The sequence below is a fragment of the Sebastes fasciatus genome, chromosome 8 (assembly GCF_043250625.1).
Source record: "Sebastes fasciatus isolate fSebFas1 chromosome 8, fSebFas1.pri, whole genome shotgun sequence".
NCBI lineage: Eukaryota > Metazoa > Chordata > Actinopteri > Perciformes > Sebastidae > Sebastes > Sebastes fasciatus.
In genome coordinates, this window is record NC_133802.1 from 25,240,628 (window position 1) to 25,252,752 (window position 12,125).

Sequence of the window (12,125 nt, forward strand, 5' to 3'; positions counted from 1 at the left end):
ATATTGATAATTCCAATATCCTCCACCTTAGATTTTTGTTTATTTCCTAAGTTTGTTTTGGCCTTTTTCGCTCTTCCCAGGAATTCCCACAATGTTGATCTAGCAGGCATTTTGTTGGAAATGTTTCACCATAATATTTCAATCCAAGTTTATATGTTCTGCTTTTCAAGAGCATCTCTCCCATTTCTATATCAATAAGGCAGGTATTGGGAGTATTGTGGAACGTCCCACTACATAGCCTATGTTCAGGGCTATAGCTTGCAGTATATATAGTTTTTTAGGAGCTGATCCACAGGCCATGCATCCACAATCAACAAATGATCTAATCATTGCTCTATATACATGCATGCATTTTACACTTACTTTACACTTTATAGAATGCACATATGTACATATTACATTTATTTATTATACATAAATTTTTTTAATTGATGGACGGTACACACTATGTTCACCCATTCACTCTGTATATTCTATATCTCTATTTTTTTTTTTTTTTATAATTTAAGTGAGTTTCCCCCAGGGATTTATAAAGGTTCATCTTATCTCTTATCTTATTTTATGTATATCATCATCAATTAATCTCTGTGGGCCATCAGCCATCCATGTCATCCTTTCATCCAACCATATTCCGAGAAGTAAAGTTTTTTTTTTTGTTTTTTTTACTTTTTCAAGAGTCAGATTCAGATTTGGCAATTTCTTTTTATATCCAAATACCATAAATTTGGCCTTGTCTATTAATATTTTGAAGCCCCAATCAGTGACCCACTCAATTATCCTATCAATATCTAATGTGGAGGTAAAAGTCCACTCTATAATAACTGAGGGTCAGCACTGTAACCTCATAGTCATAGTTTAATTTCTGTGCAATATATCCTTGATGCAATATACACCTCAAGTGCAACTACTTTTGTTTACATTTTATTTATTACATCTACCCTACCTATTTTACAAGTGCAATTACCTCTGTTTACATTACATCTATTTGTTTTATATTTTATATTTCTAGTGTAACACTTCTGTTTATATTTATTTATTACATCTACTTTACCTGTTTTATTTACTTTATAACTGTGTGTGTTATACCTGTTGTTTTATCTGCCTCGTTTAGTCTTGTCAAGTATTTGTTTTAAAGCACCGACCAGTAGTGGCAACTGTGAATCTCGTGGTATTTAATACAATGACAATAAAGCTTTCTATTTTATTTCAAATACAATGTGCTGAAATACAGAGCCAACAGTATAAACTTCTCACTGTCCAAATACTTCTGGACTATTTAGGCCTATACTGTATAAATGTGGCCCACCTCTTTATAAAAGCGTTGCAGAGCATCAATCAACACTAACTAACGTGATGCTCGCTGGTTTTAGGTCTATTGTGTTGATTTAATTGTAATGTTCTGCCAGATGCGACGTGTCTGGTGTGCAGCTCTCTAGGGATTCAAGAAAAGTGTCAGCGAATAAATCGATCGTGATGATTTTAGCTAAAACTCTGGAAATACAAGACGATGAAAAGTACGCAGCAAAAGTCAAACCAGGTGGAAAAAGCGGAAATCATGCGATTTCACCTTCAAAATAAAATCACACACCTGGAAGACTTAGAAGTGTTTAAAAGTGTAATAAAGCCCCATTATGTAATCTTACATGGGGGTAAAGGCTATCTAAGTCCCATAAAAAAACAGCCAATGTAATGGAGGACGGTCTGCAGGACAGATAATAATGCACACAGTGCACTTTCATAGACTAAGCTATTGGAGTTACCCTGCACTATACTCATTTTTAACAGTCTCTTCTGCACTATATTCACTTTTTTTAATAGTCGTGTATCACAGCTGTTACCCTGCACTATATTCAGTTTTAACAGTTTTCTTCATCTCCTTGTATTTTTATATTTGGTATATTTTTTTTGTAGTTTGTACTTTGCATTACTAACTTTTTCACTGCCTTTTTACTAACATGTTTTGCACTATGGAACTGTGATGCTGGAAACTTGAATTTCCCTCGGGATTAATAAAGTTACTATCTATCTATCTATCTAAGGCGGCTTTTATTTTGAAAAGACAGCCGCGTCAAACAGGAGATGCTGTATTAAATGTCGGACATCATTCATGAGCTGTTCTCCTGCGGTGGGATGATAACGGTGTTGAGGTTCACATACTCAACACTGAGCAGCGTTATTCTGAACATATCGGTATCCTAACAATGAGGTGACGCTTTCAAAAGGTAGGTAATGTAGTCTAATTTAACTATGTTTGCATGATAATGCTATTCATATGCATACACCGTATCATAACCTATACTCTTGTAACTGAACTGGTTTTGCAGGTGAAATGTGAGTTATGTTTTTTTTAGCTAGCTAGACAGTCAACACTAGCTAGTTTAACATAAAGAGTTGTGGAAAATGAAACAATATGATGCTAAATACTCTACATGGGTGACATTATAATAGGATTAACATTACTTGTGTGTGGGAAAAAAAACATAATAGCCTATTATTGCTGTTTGACATAACTTAAAAAGCCTAAAAAAGGTCTGTCCTAAGGCATTTATTAGTTTCAGACTCTGGGAAAAAAGTAAAACTCACTAAAACTAAATATTCTAGTCTATTCTATGTGATCTAATGTAATATTGCTTTACTTCCATCCACTGAGCCTCCCCTAAAACTGTCTGGAGCCTCCCACTTTAAAAACCTCTGATGTAAAAAATACTCTGATACAGATGTTTTAGACATATTTTTTTGCTTTATAACAAGAGAAAAAATGAACACAGGGACACATGATTGAAACAGGGAAATATAAACACCTGACCCGTATGTAACACATGTCATATATTAACTATCCCTGGCTGCTGATGTTGGTCCTTAGTCAGTTCAGTTTACAACAGCTGTAAATCAGTATCCTTAGTTTATTATCTTTACAACATGTCAACCCGTCTTCTTTGCAGGTTGTGAAACTGTGCAAGACATGCCTTTTTTGGAATTCATAGCTGGGAGCATTGCCGGTAAGAAAAAAACTACATTTTATTCCTGTCAGAACCGAGATTTAATACAGTATTTGTAAAATTCATGTGGAGTAATAACATTTGTCTTGTTGGTTATTGCAGGTGCAGTGGGACTGGCAGTTGGACATCCATTAGACACTGTGAAGGTTGCATGATCTATACTTTACACCCTGAAATCTATAAACATGTATAAAACTACTTTTTTTCCCCCTTACACGTCATGTTTCATTTGTAGGTGCGCCTGCAGGCCCAGTCTGTGTATAAAGGGATATTTCACTGTATGTCTAAAACATACTCCAATGAAGGGGTAGGTGCTATTTCCTCTTAAATTGTTTCATCAGATATGACTGCATAAATTCTACTCAACATGCATATACATACTACATCCTGTTTACGTTCAGCTCATCCATTTGAAATACTGCTATCTTAACTTGCACTATTTTATGTCTCATTTTGCTTGTACTTATGTGATTTTCCTTTTTATATAGACATTTCTAATGAGCATTGTTGAAGGGTACTTGTACCCAAGATTTTCATTGCCAACGACTGCTTGCTGTAATTGTTGTGCGTATGATGGATAAACGAACTTGAACTTAAATAGCCCCAGCCTCCACCAGAAAACAAGTGACAGAAAGGATTGATGCATGCTTATTTATCTCTTTGTTATGCCTTTATGACATCAGCTCCATGGATTCTTCAAGGGCCTGGCATTTCCGGTGCTGACCACGGGCATCGCCAACTCCGTTGTCTTTGGCTCTTACAGTAATGCCTTAGATTACCTCACTCAGTCTCAGCGCAGTGACCGCGATCAAGGCAAGCCGGCCTCTGCTGCACAGGTCTTTGCCGCCGGCTGCTTCTCAGGCCTGGTGCAGGTAAGAACACCTGACATTCACTGGCTGGTTTCATCCAAAGCACCTTTGCATGACCATAACTGCTGGCATGATGACTGTTAGGGTGCCACAGGATCATGCTGAGTGCCATTCTTCATGCAAACTCTCCATTCACAGAGGTAACAAGCAAGTTGATTCTAGTTTCATTTAGCCTGTGTGTTCCCCACCGACTCCTAGGAGAATTCAGACTTAAAGTGTAAAGTGCTACAGGTTGCAATGTTTATTACATCCCATAAAACTACAGTGTTCAAAACGGGGTCAAGAATGTGACCTGAGTCAGGTGCTTGAAGAGAGGCCATGAAAAAATGATAAACCATATACTTTTAGATATTTACTGTGTCTAGGTGGAAATGTAGCCTGATACTTGGGCCCAAGTAAAGGTTGAAATACAATTAAATAGTTGTGAACATACATTGTCATTGCCAGAAGTGTCAAGTAGGTGCCAAAATCATTAGAATTCACTCTGAGAGAACCATTAATAGCATACTTTAAAGGAACAGTGTGTAACATTTAGGGAGATCTATTGGCAGAAATGGAATATAATATTAAAAAGTATGTTTCCTTTAGTGTAATAATCACCTGAAAATAAGAGTTGTGCTTTTGTTACCTTAGAATGAGCCGTTTATATCTACATAGGGAGCGGGTCCTCTTCACGGAGTCCGTCATGTTTCTACAGTAGCCCAGAACAGACAAACATTTCCATGCTTGAGTCGATAACGTTACTCGCTCCCGTCGCCGCCACCGCTCCCTCTCTCTTGCTTCACCACTCACTTCCCACGTAGACACACACTCTATGCACTGGCTCTGCTCCAAATGGCTCTAGAGAGGGGCACCACCATGGTAGAGGCTTCAGTTGGTTGCAGTCTCCTCATCTCCTCTACTTGAGTGTCCCTAGACCCCAGCCCTCGCCGATTAGGTCACCCAAACAAACAACATACAAAGCTCCAATACTTTATAACATGGCGTTCATTTACCAATCATGTCCATCCGTGTCTGTCACTTCTAATAAGTTTTAATCTCTCAGTTGAGACATTAACAGCACACAATGTCATACAAAACACAGTCAGAAACTGTTTGCTCATTCAGCAGCACCTGTGGTAACTGGCATTTGGCCTATATTACCTGTGGCCAGCCTCCGCCTACTCCATACACCCCCCCTTAGTGCTTGGGGGCATATTGCACCTTACACAAATAAAATACATGACTCCTACACACGTTTTCACTTGCGTCTTTTCCATGACAGGAAATATGTTTTTTAGAGACATGAGACGTCCTTTCCTCTGAAGAGTCACGTGAAGTCAGCTGATCACAGCTGGTTCAGCTGTCAGTCAGGAGCTGTAGAGACTTTGAATGGACTTTGTGTCTGAACTGTACTAATAATACTAATAAAGACACACAGTTATCAGTGGCAGAGCAGCTGTGTTTTCTCTCTGTAGCCTGTTACCTGTTTAACAAACACCTGCACATGAATAGCAGCTGCAGTCTGTATTTAAACTGTGGACTGTGTCCTGCTTAGAGGCTCAGAAACCGTTCTACTGGCAGAATGCCTTTATGTTATTTATTCACTATTTTTGTCTGTATTTATTGATATTCTGATTGTGAATTAATTATTTGATAACCCAGAATATAATTATTGTGTCTCTTGGACACTGGAAATGATTTATTTGGCTAAATGTTTCAGGGTAACTTGAAATGATGTAACTCATCAAACCTGTGGAAATGACGATAAATTATGTAAAAAGTGTTTGTTGCTGACAGACAGACTCTCCGGCTCTCTCTGACTTTAATTGTATCCATAATAAGAAATAATGGGGGAATAACTGATCTAAACCCGAGTGGTCGTTTGTTGTTGGACTTCTGTGCTAGTCATGGATTGTCCATAACGAACACCATGTTCGAACATAAGGATGCTCATAAGTGTACGTGGTAGCAGAGCACCCTAGGCCGAAGGTCGATGATCGATTTTGTAATCGTATCATCTGATCTGAGGCCGCATGTTTTGGACACTCGGGTGAAGAGAGGGGCGGAGCTGTCAACTGATCACCATCTGGTGGTGAGTTGGGTCAGAGGGTGGGGGAAGACTCTGGACAGACCTGGTAAGCCCAAACGCGTAGTGAGGGTGAACTGGGAACGTCTGGAGGAGGCCCCTGTCCGAGAGATCTTCAACTCACACCTCCGGCGGAGCTTTTCTGGCATCCCTGTGGAGGTTGGGGGCATTGAACCCGAGTGGACGATGTTCAAAGCTTCCATTGCTGAAGCTGCGGCGGTGAGCTGTGGTTTTAAGGTCTTAGGTGCCTCAAGGGGCGGCAATCCTCGAACACCGTGGTGGACACCGGTGGTCAGGGAAGCCGTCCGACTGAAGAAGGAGGCCTTCCGGGATATGTTATCTCGGAGGTCTCCGGAGGCAGTTGCAGGGTACCGACGGGCCCGAAGAGCAGCAGCCACTGCCGTGACGGAGGCAAAGCAGCGGGTGTGGGAGGAGTTCGGAGCAGCCATGGAGAAGGACTTTCGGTCGGCACCAAAGTGCTTCTGGAAAACCATCCGGCACCTTAGGAGGGGGAAACGGGGAACCATCCAAGCTGTGTACAGTAAGGATGGGACACTGTTGACCTCAACTGAGGAGGTAATCGGGCGGTGGAAGGAGCACTTTGAGGAACTTCTGAATCCGACCAATACGCCCTCTATGGTAGAGGCAGAGCTGGAAGCTGATGGGGGACCATCATCAATTACCCTGGTGGAAGTCACTGAGGTAGTCAAACAACTCCACAGTGGCAAAGCCCCGGGGGTTGATGAGATCCGCCCAGAAATGCTGAAGGCTCTGGGTGGGGAGGGGCTGTCTTGGATGACACGTCTCTTCAACACCGCGTGGAAGTCGGTGACAGTGCCTAAGGAGTGGCAGACCGGGGTGGTGGTTCCCCTTTTCAAAAAGGGGGACCAGAGAGTGTGTGCCAATTACAGGGGTATCACACTGCTCAGCCTCCCTGGTAAAGTCTACTCCAAGGTGCTGGAAAGGAGGGTTCGGCCGATAGTCGAACCTCAGATCGAAGAGGAACAATGCGGATTCCGTCCTGGCCGTGGAACAACGGACCAGCTTTTCACTCTCGCAAGGATCCTGGAGGGGGCCTGGGAGTATGCCCATCCAGTCTACATGTGTTTTGTGGACTTGGAGAAGGCATATGACCGGGTCCCCCGGGAGATACTGTGGGGGGTGCTGCGGGAGTATGGGGTGAGGGGGGCACTTCTCAGGGCCATCCAATCCCTGTACGCCCAAAGCGAGAGCTGTGTTCGGATCCTCGGCAATAAGTCGGACTCGTTTCCGGTGGGGGTTGGCCTCCGCCAGGGCTGCGCTTTGTCACCAATCCTGTTCGTGATATTCATGGACAGGATATCGAGGCGTAGTCGGGTGGAGGAGGGTTTGCAGATCGGTGTGCTGAGGATCTCATCGCTGCTTTTTGCAGATGATGTGGTCCTGTTGGCATCATCGGTCTGCGACCTCCAGCACTCACTGGATCGGTTCGCAGCCGAGTGTGACGCAGTCGGGATGAGAATCAGCACCTCTAAATCTGAGGCCATGGTTCTCAGCAGGAAACCGGTGGTTTGCCTACTCCGGGTAGGGAATGAGTCCTTACCCCAAGTGAAGGAGTTTAAGTATCTCGGGGTCTTGTTCGCGAGTGAGGGGACGATGGAACGTGAGATTGGTCGGAGAATCGGAGCAGCAGGGGCGGTATTGCATTCGCTTTACCGCACCGTTGTGACGAAAAGAGAGCTGAGCCGGAAGGCAAAGCTCTCGATCTACCGTTCAATCTTCGTTCCTACTCTCACCTATGGTCATGAGGGTTGGGTCATGACCGAAAGAACGAGGTCGCGGGTGCAAGCGGCTGAAATGGGTTTCCTCAGGAGGGTGGCTGGCGTCTCCCTTAGAGATAGGGTAAGAAGCTCAGTCATCCGTGAGGGACTCGGAGTAGAGTCCTTGCTCCTTTGCGTCGAAAGGAGCCAGTTGAGGTGGTTCGGGCATCTAGCACGGATGCCTCCTGGGCGCCTCCCTTGGGAGGTGTTCCAGGCACGACCAGCTGGGAGGAGACCACGGGGAAGACCCAGGACTAGATGGAGAGATTATATCTCTACTCTGGCCTGGGAACGCCTCGGGATCCCCCAGTCAGAGCTGGTTAATGTGGCCCGGGAAAGGGAAGTTTGGGGTCCCCTGCTGGAGCTGTTGCCCCCGCGACCCGATCCCGGATAAGCGGTTGAAGATGGATGGATGGATGGGGGAAATAACAGATCATGAAAAGACAACTCTTTGTAATGGATGAAGAAAGTTGTTTGTGGTCTTTTTGTTGTTCAGACCTACAATTAACACAGATTTTTAACTAGATGGTGAATCAGAAAGCAAATTAAATATAAAACTTAGGAGTGATACACTGAAGTTTAATCTGATATCTGTCTTCACTCCGGTATGAAACTCCAGTGACGTTGACATGTATCAGATCACTCCGATCAGTTGCAGCGTCCAATCAATAACTGATATCTTCCGTGAAGACTTCCGTGAAGGCTGCTCTTCCCAACCAAGAATTTCCTCTTATTCACAAAACTGCTGAGAGCAACGTTTACTAAGAAGTAGAGAACTCTTGAGCAAAGAGAAAGGGAGCATATGCTGTGGATGTTGTTGTGTTTCATGAATGAGACTTACTATGTGTACAGTGATTGGTTGATATGCTTGACGTTGTTGAATTCCTCATAAAAATACAAAAACAGGAGTAACAAATACTGTAAGGTGTTACTGTGACCATAGAAGAATGGCTACCTCCATGTGGAAGGAACCGGTGGAACCGGTTAACAAACACTTCAACTTTAACATATATCAGGCTACACAAGCAGTACTTGTCAGCTTTAATCTTTGTTGGTTTTAGGCTTTTCATGGGATTGGTTGTCAGTAAAAAGAAATCTAGAATATCACCAGGCTTATCCTTTAAGGAGATAGCCTTTGATAAACCTTAGATAAAACCTTAAATACTGACTAAAACAAAATCACATTTTACGCATAATTTGGGTGGACTAACAGCTTAACTTGATCTGCTCTCAGGTGTTTGTTTGCGCACCCATTGACCTGGTGAAGGTGCGTCTGCAGGGTCAAACAACAGCTGGCCGATATCGTGGACCCTTTCATTGTGTTAGGGTCATCCTGAAGGAGGAGGGACCCAAGGGTCTGTTCAGAGGAGGGCTGGCCCTGGCTCTGAGGGACGTACCCTGCTATGGACTCTACTTTTTGCCCTACGAGGTCACTCGAAAGGCTCTGACCGAGAACGGCAAAGAGCCAGGTCAGTTTCAGAGGGAAGAGTAACCATGGTAGTGTGTGAATGAAAAATAATGGATGATATGTTAGAAATAATAGCCATGTTCATTGTTTATGTTCATTATGATAATTTTGGGAGAGTGGCTTTGGACGAAGGCCCTGAATGGACGGACTGTCAGTGTTGCCGACTTGGCGACTTTATCTCTAGATTCAGGGACGTTTGGAGGTAGTGCTGCTAGCTACTTTAATTGGAAAAGTGATGGCAACACTGGGCTGGGTTTTTTGATTGGATACTTTAATGTACTTTTACATTTCTCAACATTACCAACCCCACCTTTAGAAGTAAAAATCATGAGATAATATGCCATAATTAAATTTTGACCTAATATCTCATGATATTGATTTAGTTTCTCAAAGTTTTGACTTCATAAATCTCATAATTTTAATTCAGTTTTTTGCAAATGCCAAAACACAAAAGCTGGTACTTGTGGCTCAATTATTGAAACCATTAACGCTTGTAGCCGATCTATTGACCAGGAATGCTAAACTACAAGCACATTGTGTGATTTATACGTTTGTTTGAGTTAGTGAGAATAAGTTTTAAATTCTAAAACACACTTTTTGCAAATAACTACAGTCGGTTATCTACATTAGACACATCATTCAAAACTAAAAGCCTGTGTGTGTCGTTTGCTAAACACTGCTACTGAAATACCACTCAATTATCAATCACCTGCACCTAGAATGCACCTGTGAAAACACCTGTAACCACTTAGATCACTTAGAAATCAGAGCTTGAACTCTATAAATAGGATTCCGGTTTGATCTTTGGTGTGCACAACAATGGAGGCCAATTTCGGAGAGAGAGTTAGTGGACTATAATAATATATTGTGTTTTGTTTATGGTACAATACAGTAACTATGTTCATGTCATCTTCAGTTCAATTAATTGTGTCTGATACTGTTATGAATACATGAATATTGAGGATAAACACATTTGTTTGTTTCCCCATTGCATTTGTGTTCATAGTCTATACTTACAGAAGGCTACAAATGAAAAGCCAAACACTCTACATAATAGTGTTTTGTACTTAGCACATCAGTGTGCAGTTGGCGTTGGCATTTGGAAAGAGCTATTTATTTTGGGGTAAAGTTATGATGCAAAAATAGCATTTTTATAAGACTTTATATAGTTTTGAATGAAAGAGATGTAAGATATGTTGTATTTTGTGTTTCGGTCAAGACGGCCCTTGCTTCAGAAATTGTGTTTTAGCAATTGCAAAAAACTGTAGGTCTTATTATTGACTTTCAGTATCTCATGCGTTTGATTTAGTTTTGCATACGTTTGACTTTATATCTCATAATTTACCAGTTTTGTTGTGTCCAGGAGAAAGTTTGGTTTTAGTTTTGATTCAGCACTTCTAAATGTATTTTAGTCATTTATCAGTAAAGGCACAACTTCAACGATTTACATCATACATTAAACTTTTCTGTCCTCAGGTACGTTTGCAATACTGATGGCAGGTGGCGTGGCGGGCGTGGTGACCTGGGCCTTTGCCACGCCCATGGACGTGGTGAAAGCCCGGCTCCAGATGTCAGGGGCCGGCGGCCGGGAGTACACAGGGGTCCTCCACTGCATGAGGGTGAGCTATAGAGAGGAGGGAGTGAGGGTCTTTTTCAAAGGACTTGTACTGAACAGCGTGAGGGCGTTCCCTGTCAACGCCATCACCTTCCTCAGCTACGAGAGTCTGATGAGGATTTTATGTCCACCGACGAGATGACCTCACTCTTGACGGTTAATATAGATCTTCCCGTGGTGAAGAGATTTGAATATACAAACACAATTTGACTGAAGGTCGAATATTCTCAGGGTTACTTAACATTATCAGTTGAAACAGTCTCCATTGATGATGAGTATTGAATTGTTGTTGAAATGTCTAAAGTCTGTGAGAAATAGGTCAACTCTCATCTAGCAAGTACCTGATCATGGACATCAAATCCGTTGTACTTGACGAAATATGAATGCGCATAACTTTGTTGCGGACAGAGACGTGTTTTTCACTATAGGTTTTATTTTATTTCAAAGCATTTTATTCCCCTCAACTGTACACAATCAGTGAAGGATTTCCTAATAAATAAACAATACAATGAATGTAGATGATTGCATTATTGGTGACTGGTCCATGTAGTCATTCTAATAACCTCCCCACTAGAAATTCTACTTGAAGGCCACATAGAAATAAACTGTGTGTATATGAATAGGTGGAACATCACTATGTGTTCAGAAAGTCATTCTTGAGTGTCATTTTCAAGGGATAGTTCAGGTGTTTTGAAGTGGGGTTGTATGAGGTACTTATCCATAGACAGTGTATTACCTACAGTGGATGACGGTCGGCACGCCCAATATTGGACTTGCATTCTGCCTCTAAGTGGTCATTACAGGTTTAAGAATTGTTTTTCAAACATGAGATAAATGGGATATATGATAAAGGATAAGTATAATATTTCTAAAAACTAGTTATAATCAGGATACTAGTGTGTATGTAAATCAGCAATGCAACATGAGATCCCTGTCAATGCTGGCTGACCACTCAAAATACAAAATACGCTTACACAAGGTGCTGAAGAGAAAATATTTTTTTTATTTTCTGCACCAAATATCATTACATCCTCACTAAAGAGTTACATTAGTGAATATTTTTACATCCTTGATTTGCACGTTCCCAAACAAACACAACTGCTCTCTCCTACACTTCCCACTTCTAAACCTTTTATGCTACAAATGCACAAAATAACCTCAGCATGTAACTTGTACTTGCCTCTTGAAGCAGCACTCTTAAGACTTTAAAAGGTACAGTGTGTAGGATTTGGCGGCATCTAGCGGTGTGGTTGCAGATTGCAATCAACTGAGGACTCCTCCGCTCACTCCACCCTTTCCAAGACTGT

At 41.9% G+C, this 12,125-nt stretch overlaps 1 protein-coding gene across 2 annotated transcripts; it reads left to right on the forward strand.

Moving 5' to 3' along the window:
• The first annotated feature begins 2,086 nt into the window (after positions 1-2,086).
• Positions 2,087-11,337, forward strand: slc25a45 (solute carrier family 25 member 45). Of its 2 annotated transcripts, none has more exons than XM_074644639.1 (7): positions 2,087-2,222; positions 2,943-2,999; positions 3,102-3,145; positions 3,235-3,306; positions 3,683-3,871; positions 8,970-9,204; positions 10,680-11,337. In XM_074644639.1, exons 2-7 carry the CDS (start codon positions 2,963-2,965, stop codon positions 10,958-10,960), a joined length of 858 nt encoding a protein of 285 aa, XP_074500740.1. In that variant the 5' UTR covers positions 2,087-2,222; positions 2,943-2,962; the 3' UTR covers positions 10,961-11,337. The 2 variants fall into 2 exon arrangements, with proteins under 2 accessions (XP_074500740.1, XP_074500741.1); XM_074644640.1 differs by having other exon boundaries at positions 2,092-2,226.
• Positions 11,338-12,125: the final 788 nt, after the last annotated feature.

Coding starts and splice junctions, on each gene's coding strand:
- slc25a45 (XM_074644639.1), top strand. CDS start 2,963: ATGCCTTTTTTGGAATTCATAGCTGGGAGCATTGCCG. Junction 3,146..3,234: donor ATCCATTAGACACTGTGAAG/GTTGCATGATCT, acceptor TTTCATTTGTAG/GTGCGCCTGCAGGCCCAGTC. Junction 9,205..10,679: donor CGAGAACGGCAAAGAGCCAG/GTCAGTTTCAGA, acceptor TTCTGTCCTCAG/GTACGTTTGCAATACTGATG.